The 23726-nt window shown below is 41.8% G+C and overlaps 2 protein-coding genes across 3 annotated transcripts in view; one reads left to right on the top strand and one right to left on the bottom strand.

Annotated features, from left to right (window-relative positions):
- csmd3a (CUB and Sushi multiple domains 3a) overlaps window positions 1-23726 on the bottom strand; it is a 382979-nt gene that overhangs the window by 13974 nt on the left and 345279 nt on the right. The window contains exons 59-60 of the mRNA XM_079626776.1: window positions 22143-22316; window positions 14533-14706 (exon numbers count right to left, since the gene is read on the bottom strand). Of these exons, the coding sequence (XP_079482902.1) occupies window positions 14533-14706; window positions 22143-22316 (348 nt within the window). The remainder of the gene's footprint in view (window positions 1-14532; window positions 14707-22142; window positions 22317-23726) is intronic.
- slc25a32b (solute carrier family 25 member 32b) overlaps window positions 1-23726 on the top strand; it is a 249864-nt gene that overhangs the window by 59014 nt on the left and 167124 nt on the right. The window lies entirely within an intron of this gene.

The following is a 23726-nucleotide window of genomic DNA, read 5'->3' as shown; positions in this document are numbered from 1 at the left end:
ATCAGTAACGGTAACGCACCTATGCAGAGCGGGTCACATATATGAGTGTTTGATCAGTAACAGTAACGCATCTATGCAGTGTGGGTCACATATATGAGTGTTTGATCAGTAACGGTAACGCACCTATGCAGTGCGGGTCACATATATGAGTGTTTGATCAGTAACGGTAACGCACCTATGCAGTGCGGGTCACATATATGAGTGTTTGATCAGTAACGGTAACGCACCTATGCAGTGCGGGTCACATATATGAGTGTTTGATCAGTAACGGTAACGCATCTATGCAGTGCGGGTCACATATATGAGTGTTTGATCAGTAACGGTAACGCACCTATGCAGTGCGGGTCACATATATGAGTGTTTGATCAGTAACGGTAACGCATCTATGCAGTGCGGGTCACATATATGAGTGTTTGATCAGTAACGGTAACGCACCTATGCAGTGCGGGTCACATATATGAGTGTTTGATCAGTAACGGTAACGCACATATGCAGTGCGGGTCACATATATGAGTGTTTGATCAGTAACGGTAACGCACATATGCAGTGCGGGTCACATATATGAGTGTTTGATCAGTAACGGTAACGCACCTATGCAGTGCGGGTCACATATATGAGTGTTTGATCAGTAACGGTAACGCATCTATGCAGTGCGGGTCACATATATGAGTGTTTGATCAGTAAAGGTAACGCACCTATGCAGTGCGGGTCACATATATGAGTGTTTGATCAGTAACGGTAACGCACCTATGCAGTGCGGGTCACATATATGAGTGTTTGATCAGTAACGGTAACGCACCTATGCAGTGCGGGTCACATATATGAGTGTTTGATCAGTAAAGGTAACGCACCTATGCAGTGCGGGTCACATATATGAGTGTTTGATCAGTAACGGTAACGCACCTATGCAGTGCGGGTCACATATATGAGTGTTTGATCAGTAACGGTAACGCACATATGCAGTGCGGGTCACATATATGAGTGTTTGATCAGTAACGGTAACGCACATATGCAGTGCGGGTCACATATATGAGTGTTTGATCAGTAACGGTAACGCACCTATGCAGTGCGGGTCACATATATGAGTGTTTGATCAGTAACGGTAACGCACCTATGCAGTGCGGGTCACATATATGAGTGTTTGATCAGTAACGGTAACGCACCTATGCAGTGTGGGTCACATATATGAGTGTTTGATCAGTAACGGTAACGCATCTATGCAGTGCGGGTCACATATATGAGTGTTTGATCAGTAACGGTAACGCACCTATGCAGTGCGGGTCACATATATGAGTGTTTGATCAGTAACGGTAACGCACATATGCAGTGCGGGTCACATATATGAGTGTTTGATCAGTAACGGTAACGCACATATGCAGTGCGGGTCACATATATGAGTGTTTGATCAGTAACGGTAACGCACATATGCAGTGCGGGTCACATATATGAGTGTTTGATCAGTAACGGTAACGCACATATGCAGTGCGGGTCACATATATGAGTGTTTGATCAGTAACGGTAACGCACCTATGCAGTGCGGGTCACATATATGAGTGTTTGATCAGTAAAGGTAACGCACCTATGCAGTGCGGGTCACATATATGAGTGTTTGATCAGTAACGGTAACGCACCTATGCAGTGCGGGTCACATATATGAGTGTTTGATCAGTAACGGTAACGCACATATACAGTGCGGGTCACATATATGAGTGTTTGATCAGTAACGGTAACGCACATATGCAGTGCGGGTCACATATATGAGTGTTTGATCAGTAACGGTAACGCACCTATGCAGTGCGGGTCACATATATGAGTGTTTGATCAGTAACGGTAACGCACCTATGCAGTGCGGGTCACATATATGAGTGTTTGATCAGTAACGGTAACGCACCTATGCAGTGCGGGTCACATATATGAGTGTTTGATCAGTAACGGTAACGCACCTATGCAGTGCGGGTCACATATAAGTGCGGGTCACATATATGAGTGTTTGATCAGTAACGGTAACGCACCTATGCAGTGCGGGTCACATATATGAATGTTTGATCAGTAACGGTAACGCACCTATGCAGTGCGGGTCACATATATGAGTGTTTGATCAGTAACGGTAACGCACCTATGCAGTGTGGGTCACATATATGAGTGTTTGATCAGTAACGGTAACGCATCTATGCAGTGCGGGTCACATATATGAGTGTTTGATCAGTAACGGTAACGCACCTATGCAGTGCGGGTCACATATATGAGTGTTTGATCAGTAACGGTAACGTCACATATATGAGTGTTTGATCAGTAACGGTAACGTCACATATATGAGTGTTTGATCAGTAACGGTAACGCACCTATGCAGTGCGGGTCACATATATGAGTGTTTGATCAGTAACGGTAACGCACCTATGCAGTGCGGGTCACATATATGAGTGTTTGATCAGTAACGGTAACGCACCTATGCAGTGCGGGTCACATATATGAGTGTTTGATCAGTAACGGTAACGCACCTATGCAGTGCGGGTCACATATATGAGTGTTTGATCAGTAACGGTAACGCACCTATGCAGTGCGGGTCACATATATGAGTGTTTGATCAGTAACGGTAACGCACCTATGCAGAGCGGGTCACATATATGAGTGTTTGATCAGTAACGGTAACGCACCTATGCAGTGCGGGTCACATATATGAGTGTTTGATCAGTAACGGTAACGCATCTATGCAGTGCGGGTCACATATATGAGTGTTTGATCAGTAACGGTAACGCACCTATGCAGTGCGGGTCACATATATGAGTGTTTGATCAGTAACGGTAACGCATCTATGCAGTGCGGGTCACATATATGAGTGTTTGATCAGTAACGGTAACGCATCTATGCAGTGCGGGTCACATATATGAGTGTTTGATCAGTAACGGTAACGCACCTATGCAGTGCGGGTCACATATATGAGTGTTTGATCAGTAACGGTAACGCACCTATGCAGAGCGGGTCACATATATGAGTGTTTGATCAGTAACGGTAACGCATCTATGCAGTGCGGGTCACATATATGAGTGTTTGATCAGTAACGGTAACGCACCTATGCAGTGCGGGTCACATATATGAGTGTTTGATCAGTAACGGTAACGCACCTATGCAGTGCGGGTCACATATATCAGTGTTTGATCAGTAACGGTAACGCATCTATGCAGTGCGGGTCACATATATGAGTGTTTGATCAGTAACGGTAACGCACCTATGCAGTGCGGGTCACATATATGAGTGTTTGATCAGTAACGGTAACGCACCTATGCAGTGCGGGTCACATATATGAGTGTTTGATCAGTAACGGTAACGCATCTATGCAGTGCGGGTCACATATATGAGTGTTTGATCAGTAACGGTAACGCACCTATGCAGTGCGGGTCACATATATGAGTGTTTGATCAGTAACGGTAACGCACCTATGCAGTGCGGGTCACATATATGAATGTTTGATCAGTAACGGTAACGCACCTATGCAGTGCGGGTCACATATATGAGTGTTTGATCAGTAACGGTAACGCACCTATGCAGTGCGGGTCACATATATGAGTGTTTGATCAGTAACGGTAACGCATCTATGCAGTGTGGGTCACATATATGAGTGTTTGATCAGTAACGGTAACGCACCTATGCAGTGCGGGTCACATATATGAGTGTTTGATCAGTAACGGTAACGCACCTATGCAGTGCGGGTCACATATATGAGTGTTTGATCAGTAACGGTAACGCATCTATGCAGTGTGGGTCACATATATGAGTGTTTGATCAGTAACGGTAACGCACCTATGCAGTGCGGGTCACATATATGAGTGTTTGATCAGTAACGGTAACGCATCTATGCAGTGTGGGTCACATATATGAGTGTTTGATCAGTAACGGTAACGCATCTATGCAGTGCGGGTCACATATATGAGTGTTTGATCAGTAACGGTAACGCACCTATGCAGTGCGGGTCACATATATGAGTGTTTGATCAGTAACGGTAACGTCACATATATGAGTGTTTGATCAGTAACGGTAACGTCACATATATGAGTGTTTGATCAGTAACGGTAACGCACCTATGCAGAGCGGGTCACATATATGAGTGTTTGATCAGTAACGGTAACGCATCTATGCAGTGCGGGTCACATATATGAGTGTTTGATCAGTAACGGTAACGCACCTATGCAGTGCGGGTCACATATATGAGTGTTTGATCAGTAACGGTAACGCACCTATGCAGTGCGGGTCACATATATGAGTGTTTGATCAGTAACGGTAACGCACCTATGCAGAGCGGGTCACATATATGAGTGTTTGATCAGTAACGGTAACGCACCTATGCAGTGCGGGTCACATATATGAGTGTTTGATCAGTAACGGTAACGCATCTATGCAGTGCGGGTCACATATATGAGTGTTTGATCAGTAACGGTAACGCACCTATGCAGTGCGGGTCACATATATGAGTGTTTGATCAGTAACGGTAACGCATCTATGCAGTGCGGGTCACATATATGAGTGTTTGATCAGTAACGGTAACGCATCTATGCAGTGCGGGTCACATATATGAGTGTTTGATCAGTAACGGTAACGCACCTATGCAGTGCGGGTCACATATATGAGTGTTTGATCAGTAACGGTAACGCACCTATGCAGTGCGGGTCACATATATGAGTGTTTGATCAGTAACGGTAACGCACCTATGCAGTGCGGGTCACATATATGAGTGTTTGATCAGTAACGGTAACGCACCTATGCAGTGTGGGTCACATATATGAGTGTTTGATCAGTAACGGTAACGCATCTATGCAGTGCGGGTCACATATATGAGTGTTTGATCAGTAACGGTAACGCACCTATGCAGTGCGGGTCACATATATGAGTGTTTGATCAGTAACGGTAACGTCACATATATGAGTGTTTGATCAGTAACGGTAACGCACCTATGCAGTGCGGGTCACATATATGAGTGTTTGATCAGTAAAGGTAACGCACCTATGCAGTGCGGGTCACATATATGAGTGTTTGATCAGTAACGGTAACGCACCTATGCAGTGCGGGTCACATATATGAGTGTTTGATCAGTAACGGTAACGCACATATACAGTGCGGGTCACATATATGAGTGTTTGATCAGTAACGGTAACGCACATATGCAGTGCGGGTCACATATATGAGTGTTTGATCAGTAACGGTAACGCACCTATGCAGTGCGGGTCACATATATGAGTGTTTGATCAGTAACGGTAACGCACCTATGCAGTGCGGGTCACATATATGAGTGTTTGATCAGTAACGGTAACGCACCTATGCAGTGCGGGTCACATATATGAGTGTTTGATCAGTAACGGTAACGCACCTATGCAGTGCGGGTCACATATATGAGTGTTTGATCAGTAACGGTAACGCACCTATGCAGTGCGGGTCACATATATGAGTGTTTGATCAGTAACGGTAACGCACCTATGCAGTGCGGGTCACATATATGAGTGTTTGATCAGTAACGGTAACGCACCTATGCAGTGCGGGTCACATATATGAGTGTTTGATCAGTAACGGTAACGCACCTATGCAGTGCGGGTCACATATATGAGTGTTTGATCAGTAACGGTAACGCACCTATGTAGTGCGGGTCACATATATGAGTGTTTGATCAGTAACGGTAACGCACCTATGCAGTGCGGGTCACATATATGAGTGTTTGATCAGTAACGGTAACGCACCTATGCAGTGCGGGTCACATATATGAGTGTTTGATCAGTAACGGTAACGCACCTATGCAGTGCGGGTCACATATATGAGTGTTTGATCAGTAACGGTAACGCACCTATGCAGAGCGGGTCACATATATGAGTGTTTGATCAGTAACGGTAACGCATCTATGCAGTGCGGGTCACATATATGAGTGTTTGATCAGTAACGGTAACGCACCTATGCAGTGCGGGTCACATATATGAGTGTTTGATCAGTAACGGTAACGCACCTATGCAGTGCGGGTCACATATATCAGTGTTTGATCAGTAACGGTAACGCACCTATGCAGTGCGGGTCACATATATGAGTGTTTGATCAGTAACGGTAACGCACCTATGCAGTGCGGGTCACATATATGAGTGTTTGATCAGTAACGGTAACGCACCTATGCAGTGCGGGTCACATATATGAGTGTTTGATCAGTAACGGTAACGCACCTATGCAGTGCGGGTCACATATATGAATGTTTGATCAGTAACGGTAACGCACCTATGCAGTGCGGGTCACATATATGAGTGTTTGATCAGTAACGGTAACGCACCTATGCAGTGTGGGTCACATATATGAGTGTTTGATCAGTAACGGTAACGCATCTATGCAGTGCGGGTCACATATATGAGTGTTTGATCAGTAACGGTAACGCACCTATGCAGTGCGGGTCACATATATGAGTGTTTGATCAGTAACGGTAACGTCACATATATGAGTGTTTGATCAGTAACGGTAACGTCACATATATGAGTGTTTGATCAGTAACGGTAACGCACCTATGCAGTGCGGGTCACATATATGAGTGTTTGATCAGTAACGGTAACGCACCTATGCAGTGCGGGTCACATATATGAGTGTTTGATCAGTAACGGTAACGCACCTATGCAGTGCGGGTCACATATATGAGTGTTTGATCAGTAACGGTAACGCACCTATGCAGTGCGGGTCACATATATGAGTGTTTGATCAGTAACGGTAACGCACCTATGCAGTGCGGGTCACATATATGAGTGTTTGATCAGTAACGGTAACGCACCTATGCAGAGCGGGTCACATATATGAGTGTTTGATCAGTAACGGTAACGCACCTATGCAGTGCGGGTCACATATATGAGTGTTTGATCAGTAACGGTAACGCATCTATGCAGTGCGGGTCACATATATGAGTGTTTGATCAGTAACGGTAACGCACCTATGCAGTGCGGGTCACATATATGAGTGTTTGATCAGTAACGGTAACGCATCTATGCAGTGCGGGTCACATATATGAGTGTTTGATCAGTAACGGTAACGCATCTATGCAGTGCGGGTCACATATATGAGTGTTTGATCAGTAACGGTAACGCACCTATGCAGTGCGGGTCACATATATGAGTGTTTGATCAGTAACGGTAACGCACCTATGCAGAGCGGGTCACATATATGAGTGTTTGATCAGTAACGGTAACGCATCTATGCAGTGCGGGTCACATATATGAGTGTTTGATCAGTAACGGTAACGCACCTATGCAGTGCGGGTCACATATATGAGTGTTTGATCAGTAACGGTAACGCACCTATGCAGTGCGGGTCACATATATCAGTGTTTGATCAGTAACGGTAACGCATCTATGCAGTGCGGGTCACATATATGAGTGTTTGATCAGTAACGGTAACGCACCTATGCAGTGCGGGTCACATATATGAGTGTTTGATCAGTAACGGTAACGCACCTATGCAGTGCGGGTCACATATATGAGTGTTTGATCAGTAACGGTAACGCATCTATGCAGTGCGGGTCACATATATGAGTGTTTGATCAGTAACGGTAACGCACCTATGCAGTGCGGGTCACATATATGAGTGTTTGATCAGTAACGGTAACGCACCTATGCAGTGCGGGTCACATATATGAATGTTTGATCAGTAACGGTAACGCACCTATGCAGTGCGGGTCACATATATGAGTGTTTGATCAGTAACGGTAACGCACCTATGCAGTGCGGGTCACATATATGAGTGTTTGATCAGTAACGGTAACGCACCTATGCAGTGCGGGTCACATATATGAATGTTTGATCAGTAACGGTAACGCACCTATGCAGTGCGGGTCACATATATGAGTGTTTGATCAGTAACGGTAACGCATCTATGCAGTGTGGGTCACATATATGAGTGTTTGATCAGTAACGGTAACGCATCTATGCAGTGCGGGTCACATATATGAGTGTTTGATCAGTAACGGTAACGCACCTATGCAGTGCGGGTCACATATATGAGTGTTTGATCAGTAACGGTAACGTCACATATATGAGTGTTTGATCAGTAACGGTAACGTCACATATATGAGTGTTTGATCAGTAACGGTAACGCACCTATGCAGAGCGGGTCACATATATGAGTGTTTGATCAGTAACGGTAACGCATCTATGCAGTGCGGGTCACATATATGAGTGTTTGATCAGTAACGGTAACGCACCTATGCAGTGCGGGTCACATATATGAGTGTTTGATCAGTAACGGTAACGCACCTATGCAGTGCGGGTCACATATATGAGTGTTTGATCAGTAACGGTAACGCACCTATGCAGTGCGGGTCACATATATGAGTGTTTGATCAGTAACGGTAACGCACCTATGCAGTGCGGGTCACATATATGAGTGTTTGATCAGTAACGGTAACGCACCTATGCAGAGCGGGTCACATATATGAGTGTTTGATCAGTAACGGTAACGCACCTATGCAGTGCGGGTCACATATATGAGTGTTTGATCAGTAACGGTAACGCATCTATGCAGTGCGGGTCACATATATGAGTGTTTGATCAGTAACGGTAACGCACCTATGCAGTGCGGGTCACATATATGAGTGTTTGATCAGTAACGGTAACGCATCTATGCAGTGCGGGTCACATATATGAGTGTTTGATCAGTAACGGTAACGCATCTATGCAGTGCGGGTCACATATATGAGTGTTTGATCAGTAACGGTAACGCACCTATGCAGTGCGGGTCACATATATGAGTGTTTGATCAGTAACGGTAACGCACCTATGCAGTGCGGGTCACATATATGAGTGTTTGATCAGTAACGGTAACGCACCTATGCAGTGCGGGTCACATATATGAGTGTTTGATCAGTAACGGTAACGCACCTATGCAGTGTGGGTCACATATATGAGTGTTTGATCAGTAACGGTAACGCATCTATGCAGTGCGGGTCACATATATGAGTGTTTGATCAGTAACGGTAACGCACCTATGCAGTGCGGGTCACATATATGAGTGTTTGATCAGTAACGGTAACGTCACATATATGAGTGTTTGATCAGTAACGGTAACGTCACATATATGAGTGTTTGATCAGTAACGGTAACGCACCTATGCAGTGCGGGTCACATATATGAGTGTTTGATCAGTAACGGTAACGCACCTATGCAGTGCGGGTCACATATATGAGTGTTTGATCAGTAACGGTAACGCACCTATGCAGTGCGGGTCACATATATGAGTGTTTGATCAGTAACGGTAACGCACCTATGCAGTGCGGGTCACATATATGAGTGTTTGATCAGTAACGGTAACGCACCTATGCAGTGCGGGTCACATATATGAGTGTTTGATCAGTAACGGTAACGCACCTATGCAGTGCGGGTCACATATATGAGTGTTTGATCAGTAACGGTAACGCACCTATGCAGTGCGGGTCACATATATGAGTGTTTGATCAGTAACGGTAACGCATCTATGCAGTGCGGGTCACATATATGAGTGTTTGATCAGTAACGGTAACGCACCTATGCAGTGCGGGTCACATATATGAGTGTTTGATCAGTAACGGTAACGCATCTATGCAGTGCGGGTCACATATATGAGTGTTTGATCAGTAACGGTAACGCATCTGTGCAGTGCGGGTCACATATATGAGTGTTTGATCAGTAACGGTAACGCACCTATGCAGTGCGGGTCACATATATGAGTGTTTGATCAGTAACGGTAACGCACCTATGCAGAGCGGGTCACATATATGAGTGTTTGATCAGTAACGGTAACGCATCTATGCAGTGCGGGTCACATATATGAGTGTTTGATCAGTAACGGTAACGCACCTATGCAGTGCGGGTCACATATATCAGTGTTTGATCAGTAACGGTAACGCATCTATGCAGTGCGGGTCACATATATGAGTGTTTGATCAGTAACGGTAACGCACCTATGCAGTGCGGGTCACATATATGAGTGTTTGATCAGTAACGGTAACGCACCTATGCAGTGCGGGTCACATATATGAGTGTTTGATCAGTAACGGTAACGCACCTATGCAGTGCGGGTCACATATATGAGTGTTTGATCAGTAACGGTAACGCACCTATGCAGTGCGGGTCACATATATGAATGTTTGATCAGTAACGGTAACGCACCTATGCAGTGCGGGTCACATATATGAGTGTTTGATCAGTAACGGTAACGCACCTATGCAGTGCGGGTCACATATATGAGTGTTTGATCAGTAACGGTAACGCACCTATGCAGTGCGGGTCACATATATGAATGTTTGATCAGTAACGGTAACGCACCTATGCAGTGCGGGTCACATATATGAGTGTTTGATCAGTAACGGTAACGCATCTATGCAGTGTGGGTCACATATATGAGTGTTTGATCAGTAACGGTAACGCATCTATGCAGTGCGGGTCACATATATGAGTGTTTGATCAGTAACGGTAACGTCACATATATGAGTGTTTGATCAGTAACGGTAACGTCACATATATGAGTGTTTGATCAGTAACGGTAACGCACCTATGCAGAGCGGGTCACATATATGAGTGTTTGATCAGTAACGGTAACGCATCTATGCAGTGCGGGTCACATATATGAGTGTTTGATCAGTAACGGTAACGCACCTATGCAGTGCGGGTCACATATATGAGTGTTTGATCAGTAACGGTAACGCACCTATGCAGTGCGGGTCACATATATGAGTGTTTGATCAGTAACGGTAACGCACCTATGCAGTGCGGGTCACATATATGAGTGTTTGATCAGTAACGGTAACGCACCTATGCAGTGCGGGTCACATATATGAGTGTTTGATCAGTAACGGTAACGCACCTATGCAGAGCGGGTCACATATATGAGTGTTTGATCAGTAACGGTAACGCACCTATGCAGTGCGGGTCACATATATGAGTGTTTGATCAGTAACGGTAACGCATCTATGCAGTGCGGGTCACATATATGAGTGTTTGATCAGTAACGGTAACGCACCTATGCAGTGCGGGTCACATATATGAGTGTTTGATCAGTAACGGTAACGCATCTATGCAGTGCGGGTCACATATATGAGTGTTTGATCAGTAACTGTAACGCATCTATGCAGTGCGGGTCACATATATGAGTGTTTGATCAGTAACGGTAACGCACCTATGCAGTGCGGGTCACATATATGAGTGTTTGATCAGTAACGGTAACGCACCTATGCAGTGCGGGTCACATATATGAGTGTTTGATCAGTAACGGTAACGCACCTATGCAGTGCGGGTCACATATATGAGTGTTTGATCAGTAACGGTAACGCATCTATGCAGTGCGGGTCACATATATGAGTGTTTGATCAGTAACTGTAACGCATCTATGCAGTGCGGGTCACATATATGAGTGTTTGATCAGTAACGGTAACGCACCTATGCAGTGCGGGTCACATATATGAGTGTTTGATCAGTAACGGTAACGCACCTATGCAGTGCGGGTCACATATATGAGTGTTTGATCAGTAACGGTAACGCACCTATGCAGAGCGGGTCACATATATGAGTGTTTGATCAGTAACGGTAACGCACCTATGCAGTGCGGGTCACATATATGAGTGTTTGATCAGTAACGGTAACGCACCTATGCAGTGCGGGTCACATATATGAGTGTTTGATCAGTAACGGTAACGCACCTATGCAGAGCGGGTCACATATATGAGTGTTTGATCAGTAACGGTAACGCACCTATGCAGTGCGGGTTACATATATGAGTGTTTGATCAGTAACGGTAACGCACCTATGCAGTGCGGGTCACATATATGAGTGTTTGATCAGTAAAGGTAACGCACCTATGCAGTGCGGGTCACATATATGAGTGTTTGATCAGTAACGGTAACGCACCTATGCAGTGCGGGTCACATATATCAGTGTTTGATCAGTAACGGTAACGCACCTATGCAGAGCGGGTCACATATATGAGTGTTTGATCAGTAACGGTAACGCATCTATGCAGTGCGGGTCACATATATGAGTGTTTGATCAGTAACGGTAACGCACCTATGCAGTGCGGGTCACATATATGAGTGTTTGATCAGTAACGGTAACGCACCTATGCAGTGCGGGTCACATATATGAGTGTTTGATCAGTAACGGTAACGCACCTATGCAGTGCGGGTCACATATATGAGTGTTTGATCAGTAACGGTAACGCACCTATGCAGTGCGGGTCACATATATGAGTGTTTGATCAGTAACGGTAACGCACCTATGCAGTGCGGGTCACATATATGAGTGTTTGATCAGTAACGGTAACGCACCTATGCAGTGCGTGTCACATATATGAGTGTTTGATCAGTAACGGTAACGCACCTATGCAGTGCGGGTCACATATATGAGTGTTTGATCAGTAACGGTAACGTCACATATATGAGTGTTTGATCAGTAACGGTAACGCACCTATGCAGTGCGGGTCACATATATGAGTGTTTGATCAGTAACGGTAACGCACCTATGCAGTGCGGGTCACATATATGAGTGTTTGATCAGTAACGGTAACGCACCTATGCAGTGCGGGTCACATATATGAGTGTTTGATCAGTAACGGTAACGTCACATATATGAGTGTTTGATCAGTAACGGTAACGCACCTATGCAGTGCGGGTCACATATATGAGTGTTTGATCAGTAACGGTAACGCATCTATGCAGTGCGTGTCACATATATGAGTGTTTGATCAGTAACGGTAACGCACCTATGCAGTGCGGGTCACATATATGAGTGTTTGATCAGTAACGGTAACGCACCTATGCAGTGCGGGTCACATATATGAGTGTTTGATCAGTAACGGTAACGCACCTATGCAGTGCGGGTCACATATATGAGTGTTTGATCAGTAACGGTAACGCATCTATGCAGTGCGGGTCATATATATGAGTGTTTGATCAGTAACGGTAACGCATCTATGCAGTGCGGGTCACATATATCAGTGTTTGATCAGTAACGGTAACGCACCTATGCAGAGCGGGTCACATATATGAGTGTTTGATCAGTAACGGTAACGCATCTATGCAGTGCGGGTCATATATATGAGTGTTTGATCAGTAACGGTAACGCACCTATGCAGTGCGGGTCACATATATGAGTGTTTGATCAGTAACGGTAACGCACCTATGCAGTGCGGGTCACATATATGAGTGTTTGATCAGTAACGGTAACGCACCTATGCAGTGCGGGTCACATATATGAGTGTTTGATCAGTAACGGTAACGCACCTATGCAGTGCGGGTCACATATATGAGTGTTTGATCAGTAACGGTAACGCACCTATGCAGTGCGGGTCACATATATGAGTGTTTGATCAGTAACGGTAACGCACCTATGCAGTGCGGGTCACATATATGAGTGTTTGATCAGTAACGGTAACGCACCTATGCAGTGCGGGTCACATATATGAGTGTTTGATCAGTAACGGTAACGCACCTATGCAGTGCGGGTCACATATATGAGTTTTTGATCAGTAACGGTAACGCACCTATGCAGTGCGGGTCACATATATGAGTGTTTGATCAGTAACGGTAACGCACCTATGCAGTGCGGGTCACATATATGAGTGTTTGATCAGTAACGGTAACGCACCTATGCAGTGCGGGTCACATATATGAGTGTTTGATCAGTAACGGTAACGCACCTATGCAGTGCGTGTCACATATATGAGTGTTTGATCAGTAACGGTAACGCACCTATGCAGTGCGTGTCACATATATGAGTGTTTGATCAGTAACGGTAACGCACCTATGCAGTGCGTGTCACATATATGAGTGTTTGATCAGTAACGGTAACGCACCTATGCAGTGCGGGTCACATATATGAGTGTTTGATCAGTAACGGTAACGCACCTATGCAGTGCGGGTCACATATATGAGTGTTTGATCAGTAACGGTAACGTCACATATATGAGTGTTTGATCAGTAACGGTAACGCACCTATGCAGTGCGGGTCACATATATGAGTGTTTGATCAGTAACGGTAACGCACCTATGCAGTGCGGGTCACATATATGAGTGTTTGATCAGTAACGGTAACGCACCTATGCAGTGCGGGTCACATATATGAGTGTTTGATCAGTAACGGTAACGCACCTATGCAGTGCGGGTCACATATATGAGTGTTTGATCAGTAACGGTAACGCACCTATGCAGTGCGGGTCACATATATGAGTGTTTGATCAGTAACGGTAACGCACCTATGCAGTGCGGGTCACATATATGAGTGTTTGATCAGTAACGGTAACGCATCTATGCAGTGCGGGTCACATATATGAGTGTTTGATCAGTAACGGTAAAGCACCTATGCAGTGCGGGTCACATATATGAGTGTTTGATCAGTAACGGTAACGCACCTATGCAGTGCGGGTCACATATATGAGTGTTTGATCAGTAACGGTAACGCACCTATGCAGTGCGGGTCACATATATGAGTGTTTGATCAGTAACGGTAACGCACCTATGCAGTGCGGGTCACATATATGAGTGTTTGATCAGTAACGGTAACGCACCTATGCAGCGCGGTTGTGAGCCGCTCCAGGTGGCGTCTGACTGGCACGTGCGTGTTGATGAGCCCACCAGCAGATAGGGGGCGCTACAGCTGAAGAACACCTCAGCTCTGAAGATGAAGCTTTGACCCTCTCGTGTGGCACGGGCCGGGATGCCCGGGTCACCGCAGAACTTCGCTGTGAACATACAACAGTCATTTCACTCATGTAAATAGACTTTTCAAGTGAAATATGTTATTTAAAGCTTCACTAGTAAGATTTTCTCACATCAAGCGGTGAAATTGTATATGACTACCAACTGAATATTACTTTCTAGCCCCTCCCATTCCGAAGGCGTTTTAACTCCAAGATTAGTCCAAGATTAACATGGCTTCCAGTTCGACTTACTTTAGAAAACTATTACAAATTCCATTTAGTTATTTAGTCAGTTAACATGTAGGTTGTGATCTGCCGTCAGTCGCGAGTAATCTCCGCTCGCATTCGTCACGGCGCCGCTGAGTGTAAAAGCGCGAAAGGCGAAGCTTGAATGTCCAGGAATGTCCCTCTTTGGCTAATGTATTTTCAAGATGGAGGCGCAACATAACTCCCGCCATTCGAGCAGCTCACCCGTATGTATTATAAATAGCAGATTCTACGCTTACGAGAATACTTGATTAGTTGGTGGAAGTAATTGTACATGAATGAGCACATATCATTTTGAAAGAACAAAGAGTTTTTTTTTTGCTAAGATTCAACTTAAAAAATTACACAGTGTAGCTTTAATGAGGAAAAATGCAGATTTTATTACTTAAACTGAAAATGTAAATGTGAGTTTACACTCTCAAACAGCTATTTATAAATGTCATCTCTACCGGGTTATTATCTTTAACGAAAATTGGAAACTATTAAAACATTTCTGTTACTATGAATAAAAAAATTTAGCTAATTAAAAAAATGTAATATCCCAAATTAAAACTTAAACGTAAACATTTTAGGTACATTTCCCCACTGAATAATAATAATAATAATTATTATATATGTATATGTAAACAAATTAATTTGACATATCACACAAAAATTGCTAAAACGAGCGAAAGTGAAACTGAAAATAAATATGAATAACAACTATAATAGTATAGCCTATAAATTATACTATAATAGCACTATTTATCTTTCGGCTTTAAGTAAAGAAGCTGGATTTTGATGTAATTTTAACTTTAAGCAGCCAGTTTATGTTTAATGCAAGCTAAGCATTATCTAACCAGGGTTATATTTCTGATGATTTCCTCCAGATAATGATTTTCCTCTGAAACGCACATATCTGACCCCGTCACCGCCACTGTCCAGGAGAATCTGATCTGTAACCTTGTTTTCTGAATGATTTATCAGCGAGTAACCCGACCTGACCCTCCAAACAAACTTCTGAGGCCAACCACTCAAAAATACATGATCGGAGACGGACGAGAGGAACAGTCAATTATTAAACAGCCAGAATTAATAATACCTGCGTATGATTTGAAAAACTCGCCGACCCTTTAGTTCTCAGATTCTGAACTCGACAGCTCATTTTCCACTCGGACTTTCCTGTAGATACACATTTGATTTTATAATGTTTTTGAAAGATTCTCTTCTGCTCACCAAGGCTGCATTTATTTGATCAGAAATACAGTAATTTTTTTTTTACATATTATTCCAATGTTAAACAGCTGTTTTTAATGTGAATATCTAGTAAAGTGTAATTTATTCCTGTGATCAAAGCTGAATTTATCATCATTACTCCAGTCTTCAGTGTCACATGATCCTCCAGAAATCAGTGTAATATGATGATCAAAAAACATTTATGATTATTATCAGTGTTAAAATCAGTTTCTGCTGATTAATATTTGTGTGTAAACCGTGATACACAACCACTCAAAAGTTTGGAGTACTTAATTTTTTTTATTTAAAATTATATATTAACAATTGAACCATTATTCAATTCAGCACCAATAATAATTAATAATAATTGAGCATCAGATTATAGTGATTTCTGAAGGATCATGTGACACTGAAGACTGGAGTAATGATGATAAATTCAGTTTTGATCACAGGAATAAATTGCACTTTATTTTTTATTTTTTATTAATTCTCTTTTTTTTTTTTTTTACACATTTAAAAAAAACTCTTCCATACCCACAAACTTTTGATTGGTACATTTTTTTTATCTTTTATTTTTTTAACAGTTGAAAAAAGGGTCATACATACTTACGGGTCACATATAAATATATATATTCACAAAGAAAACAGCTATTATGAATTATAATAATATTTCACAATTTTTACTGTAATCTTGATCAAATAAATCCAGCCTTAGTGATACTTTTCAAAAACAATCCAAAAAGTTTGTTTCCTAACTTGTGACCGATATTGTAAATATTATGTTTTTGGTCATTAAAATGTAAGTAAAAATCTTCTTTTTCACCCCAAATGTTCATGCTTGGTTAATTTTATGTTAGATAATTTTTATCATGCATCTAACAGTTGATTTGATTTATGCCTCGAATGCTTAAAAAAATCGTATGGCATTCATAGAAAGCTCTGAGTATTAAAGCTAGCCATCTGTAGATGTAATGGATATATATAATCACGCAGCGAGCGCCGGCGCGTGTTCTTCACGGGCTCAGATGTGCTTCTGTTGTGTGTTCGCTGCTTCTCCAAAGCATTGTATTATTCATCAAGGAACTTTTCTCTGACACTGGGGCCGGACTGGGTCCTCCACGTATGATTATTATGCATAACTTGCTCTAGCCTAGAGCTGTTGAAATTATTTTCTCAGAGAAAGAAAGAAAGAAAGAAAGAAAAGAAAGCGGCGTCAGATGAGAGCGGTCTCCATGCATCGCAGAGTCTGCTGTCGCAGGGCCACGCTTGTCCTGCCGGTGCTTGAGGAATATATAATGGTAAAGTAAGAGTTTATACGTCTGTGGATGTTTGTGTCATTATCCATCACACTTTATATGCAAAAACACACACAGTCAAAGAGAAAATGCATTAAATCAGTATTCATGTGTGCAAAGTGTGTTTGTTCAGCACTGTAAAAACAAAAGTGAATTTCACATGTAAAAACCTGGTTAACAGTAAGTTCTGTTACTATATAGGGAAATATATACTATAATAGTGCATAATTATCAATTATTATTATTGGTGCTCAATTATTAATTTGCAACAAATGTTTTTTTTTGGAGGATTCTTTTTATTAATAAAGAAGTTCAGCATTTATTTGAAACAAACCATTTGTGACATTATACATATCTTTTATATATTTGTATATTTTTTTAAACAGTTTAAAACTAAATGTACATGTCGTTCTGTAAATATGTTAACATTTTTACTGTATGTTTTACTGAATTAATCTGGCAGCCACAGCTGTTTTTACAGTTATAATAATAATAATAATATTAATAATAATAATCATAAGAAGAAGAAAATAAGAAATAAGCATTTTGTAACATTATAAATGTCTTTACTGTGACTTTTGATCAATTTAATGCGTCCTGGCTGAATATATATATATATATATATAAAAAACTCTTACATACCCATGAACTTTTGAGTGATACTGTATCACAATTTTTTTTATAATTATTTTAAAACAGATTAAAATTAAATGTACAGGTTCTTCTTTAAATGTTTACATTTGTACTGTATTATGTAATGCACTGCCATTCTTAAGTGTCCGAATACTCACTGTATGAGGAAATAAGTGAGTATAAATGATAAAAGTCCTTCAGGTCGCTTGTGGAAAATGAGTTTTATCCCATCAGAGGCTTTATGAATCAGCGCTTCAGTGAAAGCAGACTCACGACTCACTGACTGGCGTTAAAGCGCTTTAATGGAGTTGACGTGTGTTAAAAGGGTCATGAACTGGGTTTTACATTTTTTGATATTGTTGTCTGAGGTCAAATTATGACGTTCACTTGGTTTTTACATTCAAAAACATCAAAATGAACCAGTAATCGGCTGGTTTTGAGGCTAGCTCCTGAAACGCTCGGTTTATATGTGCGTGCCGCATTGAAGACGTGGAAGTACACGCCCACTGCTGTGATTGGATAACAGTTTTCCATAATATAATGAGTTTCCTGTAATGTGCGACTCGGTGGGCGGGGCTAATCCGTCGGGGTTGAAGTGGGCGTCGATGTTCTTCTGTGGAGGCGGGGTCTGATACCCTGTGACGTCACAGATCCCCACTCTGGAAAAGCCTGTGGTTCGCTGGGCCTGGTGTCAATAACAGCTTTTATTGGACTAACAAGGAAGTTTTCAGTTCTGAAACTTACAGGATATTCTTATAGTATGATGACCTCTGACCTCTTATATAGTATGATGACCTGTTATATGTCAAAAGCTCAAGGAAAGTTAGCTTTCTCAGGTCATGACCCCTTTAGTCATACGGACTTCACGTGAGGATCTGTGTCTGCAGTGGTCGCACTGAACTCTGGGTTCCCGTCTGTGAATTAAACATCACAGCATGCCAGACCCTCCGGCTTCCGCTCGGGTTTAAAGAGGGATAATTACTCTGCTTCACATTCAGGTGCGCGACCTCCGCAGAAACCCAACGCTCCACTTCTGATCTTTAAACACCGGGAAGCCTGCAGAGCTTTGCTGCAATTTATATGTCAAACTCTCTTGCCCTGCTGAAACCGAGACATCAGATGTGGAAATAGATTTAATTTGTGGTCTGTCAGTCTCCTCAGACGTGCTTCTCTTTCGTGTTGCACGGCAAAACCAGAGTGTGCCAGTTAACGTCTGGCTGGTTATCTTCATCTGACACCGTGTCCTAACCAGACGCGATGAGATCCAGCGACAAATAATGTGTCTGTCCGCACTAGACACGACGTGACTGCGAGATGCGTACAAATTAAACCCCACAGCCAATCAGAACAGCGTGTGGGTGGAGTCTCGCGGCGAGTGCACAGCCAATCAGAACAGCGTGTGGGTGGAGTCTCGCGGCGAGTGCACAGCCAATCAGAACAGCGTGTGGGTGGAGTCTCACGGCGAGTGCACAGCCAATCAGAACAGCGTGTGGGCGGAGTCTCACGGCGAGTGCACAGGCAATCAGAACAGCGTGTGGGCGGAGTCTCGCGGTGACTGCACAGCCAATCAGAATAGCGTGTGGGCGGAGTCTCGAGGCGAGTACACAGGCAATCAGAACAGCGTGTGGGCGGAGTCTCGAGGCGAGTACACAGGCAATCAGAACAGCGTGTGGGCGGAGTCTCGCGGCGAGTGCACAGCCAATCAGAACAGGGTGTGGGCGGAGTCTCGCGGCGAGTGCACGGCACCAGAGAGTAATCTTGACAGCGCTCTCAAGAAAATGTATAAGTACATAATCAAATTCACAAATATTACACCATTTAAACATTACTCTGATTAACATGGAAAAGCATTTTATCGCGTGTCGCGGCATGTGTAGTTAGGACACGGAGTTAAAGTCTATTGCATTTTATAATGAGTGCATGTGTGTAGTGTACACTACTGTTTAAAAGATTGGGGTCGGTAAGATAAAAATACAGTCAAATTTTTGAAATATTATTAAGACGTTAAATCATCAGTTCTCTATGTGAATATACAGTAAAGTGTAATTTATTCCTGTGATCAAAGCTGAATTTATCATCATTACTCCAGTCTTCAGTGTCACATGATCCTCCAGAAATCAGTGAATCAATTAAAAAATTGATAAGTTTATCAATAAGTACATTTGATTTAGACATTTGAATAAACAGAACATATATATAGCCTAATATTTAGTTTGACCACCTCAGCTTAATTTATGCTAAATCTGAAAATAATAACAATAAAAAAACAGGAAAATATTAAATTAAATGTTTAACGCAAAAAAATGACAAAAATCAGGGAATAATAGAATATTTATTGATTTATGCCTTATCAGCACTAAAAACTGAATATCTAGAATATCTGTCAGTTGATCTGTTAAGGTTGCTGTTGATCCAGCATTACACGGAAAAATCCTACCCTCAAAAGTACATTTGGAAAGATTGTGGCTGTTAATGAGGAAGAAATGAATGAGTTGTTTACCTTAAAATAGCATGAATAGTTATGAAACGTTATGAAACGGGGATTAATCGGCAGAAAGAGCTCGCGCTGCATGGCATTTATTGTTTCTATGAATTAAATGCTAATTGCTCTCTCTGCAGGACCAGATTGCTCTCCTTTACGGATCAGAGGATTGTTGGGTATGGATGAAGAAAAGCAGCATTTTTGCATTTATGAATGACAGGATTGTGCAAAAAGCTCTGATAAATAACAGCTGATAATCACGCAGGTATTCAGTGTGTGTGTGTCTTCTTCTCCTCGTCCACTTTTAACAACATTACTACTCAAATCATACAGATCCAAGTCCGGTTTATATACAATCTTTTATTCTGATAATGATTATATTAATCACGAGTTAATTATGTCATTAATGCGATTAGTCACGAGTTAATTATGTCATTAATGCGATTAATCACGAGTTAATTATGTCATTAATGCGATTAGTCACGAGTTAATTATGTCATTAATGCGATTAATCACGAGTTAATTATGTCATTAATGCGATTAGTCACGAGTTAATTATGTCATTAATGCAATTAATCGTGAGTTAACTATGACATTAATATGATTAATCACGAGTTAACTATGACATCAATGCGATTAATCGCGAGTTAACTATGTCATTAATATGATTAATCGCGAGTTAATTTGGTCATTAATGCAATTAATCGTGAGTTAACTATGACATCAATGCGATTAATCACGAGTTAACTATGACATTAATGCGATTAATCGCGAGTTAACTATGACATTAATGCAATTAATCGCGATTAAATATTTTAATCGTTTGACAGCCCTAGTTTACACTGTTTAATGCAGATCACAGGGACATGAATGTGTTTAACCAGAAGTTACGCATGCAGAAATAATGTTTTGATGTTACATAAACCGTTGAGTATTGATATTTGAAACTATACTTTAAATGTGAAACTAAAACCGCCAGTAGGTGACAGCAAGTCAGTTAATGAGCGAGTCATTGAGTTTCAACCAATTAATTCAAACGACTGATTCATTCAGTCTTAACGAGTCATTGAATCATTCATTCAACTGATTCATTCATTCAGGGACGAAGCATTTAGCTGTCTTAACGAGTCATTGAATCATTCATTCAACTGATTCATTCAGTCTTAACGAGTCATTGAATCATTCATTCAACTGATTCATTCAGTCTTAACGAGTCATTGAATCATTCATTCAACTGATTCATTCAGTAATGAACCACCGCCGTGTCGCTCCGAGACAGAGAACAGTCCTGTGTCTTTGTTTGAATGATTTTCACTGGTGAAATAAAGCAAAGTGGTGTTTTTGCCCCTTATCTTGAATATTGGGGGCGTTATAAATGCATTTTAATAGTTTAAATGCTCAAGCGCACTAGTGTAACCCACTAGACTACATCACGTAGTGTTTCTGTGAAGTGAGGGACATACTCAATAATGAAACTACCGTAGACGATATACATCCCACACCCCCAGTCAGGAGTAGCGGAGGCCTTTAGGGACACAAGGACGAGTAATGTCCCACTGAGGCTGCATGCATTTGGTGATACTCACGCAGACACAGAGGAATCTCTCCGCTCCAGGATCCGTCGGACACACACGTGAGGACAGCGGGGAAGGAGAGCTCGTATCCCAGCATGCACCTGTAGCTCACGCTCGTGCCCCACGCGAACACCGAGCCCTCCACCTGTCCACTGGAGACGCTGGGCGGCGCAGCGCAGGACACCGCTGCGGGAGAGAGAGAGAGGAGAGAGGGGGGGGGGGGGGGGGGTTGAGAGAGAGAGAGAGAGAAATATTAAAGATAACACTTTTAGTAAAATGATTATTTTAAAACCAACTAGAATGAGAGCAATGGATTTAAAAACAAAACTACCACAGAGTCTCAAGACATGAAAAAGCACCATAGAAACACACAAAAAACCTTGTTTCAAAAATAAATAAATAATAATAATAAAAAATAATTTTTTCCTTTTTTCCTTTCACGATCAAAACTCACTCATGCATAAATTTGGAGACAGCCATCAATGTCAACATCACAAATAAAAAATGTTTATCCCGAGTGAAAACATCCAAGTCATTAACCAACTTGTAATAGCTAAACTCTATATTTATCCGGGATTTTATTAACCCCTGTAACACTGCAACCACATCAGTTGATCCACCATCATTACATTTTCTCTTTCGTGACAACCAAATTGCCATTTTTGTTTGCCCAAATAAAAAATTTAATAAAACACGAACTTCTTTTGTTTTCCTTTTTAGAGAGAGAGAGAGAGAGAGAGAGAGAGAGAGAGAGAGAGAGAGAGAGAGAGAGAGAGAGAGAGAGAGAAAGAGAGAGAGAGCTTCACTACCAATGCAGCTTTATCCACATAGTCAATAAAGGGATTATGCAAATTAGCGGATGCAATGACACACACACACACACACACACACACACACACACACACACTTGGGATGTAAGATTTCAAACAGTAATATTGTGAGATAATTTCAAAGTCCTGTTCTCTATGTGAATATATAGTAAAGCGTAATATATTCCTGTGATCTACGCTGAATATACAGTATGTATTCTAATATGATGATTTGATGCTCAAGAAACATTTATGATTATTATCAGTGTTAAAAGTTCATATTTTTGTGGAAACAAAATGCATTTTAATTTTCAGGATTCTTCGATGAATAGAAAGTTCAAAAGAACAGAATTTATTCTAAATATAATCTTTTGTAACATTATGAATGTCTTTACTGTCCCTGTCATGCAAAGTGAGATATTTCAAGCCTTTATTTGTTATAATTTTGATGATTATACAGATTATGAAAACCCCAAATTCAAAATTAGAATATTGTGAAAAGGTTTTCATAAGCTGTATAATCATCAAAATTATAACAAATAAAGGCTTGAAATATCTCACTTTGCATGTAATGAGTCTATATAATAAATTAGTTTCATGTTTTAAGTTGAATTACTGAAATAAATGAACTTTTGCACCATATTCTAATTTTTCCAGTTTCATCTATACACATATATATTTATATATATTAAACCGCCTAAATTCACGTTTGTGAATATATATATATACATATATAGTATATAACATACAAAACCACTACTAGACAAAGCACACATTTCCAGTGAGC

Source organism: Phoxinus phoxinus (genome assembly GCF_949152265.1).
Source record: "Phoxinus phoxinus genome assembly, chromosome: 10".
NCBI classification, from domain to species: domain Eukaryota; kingdom Metazoa; phylum Chordata; class Actinopteri; order Cypriniformes; family Leuciscidae; genus Phoxinus; species Phoxinus phoxinus.
This window is presented reverse-complemented; position numbering and strand designations above follow the sequence as displayed.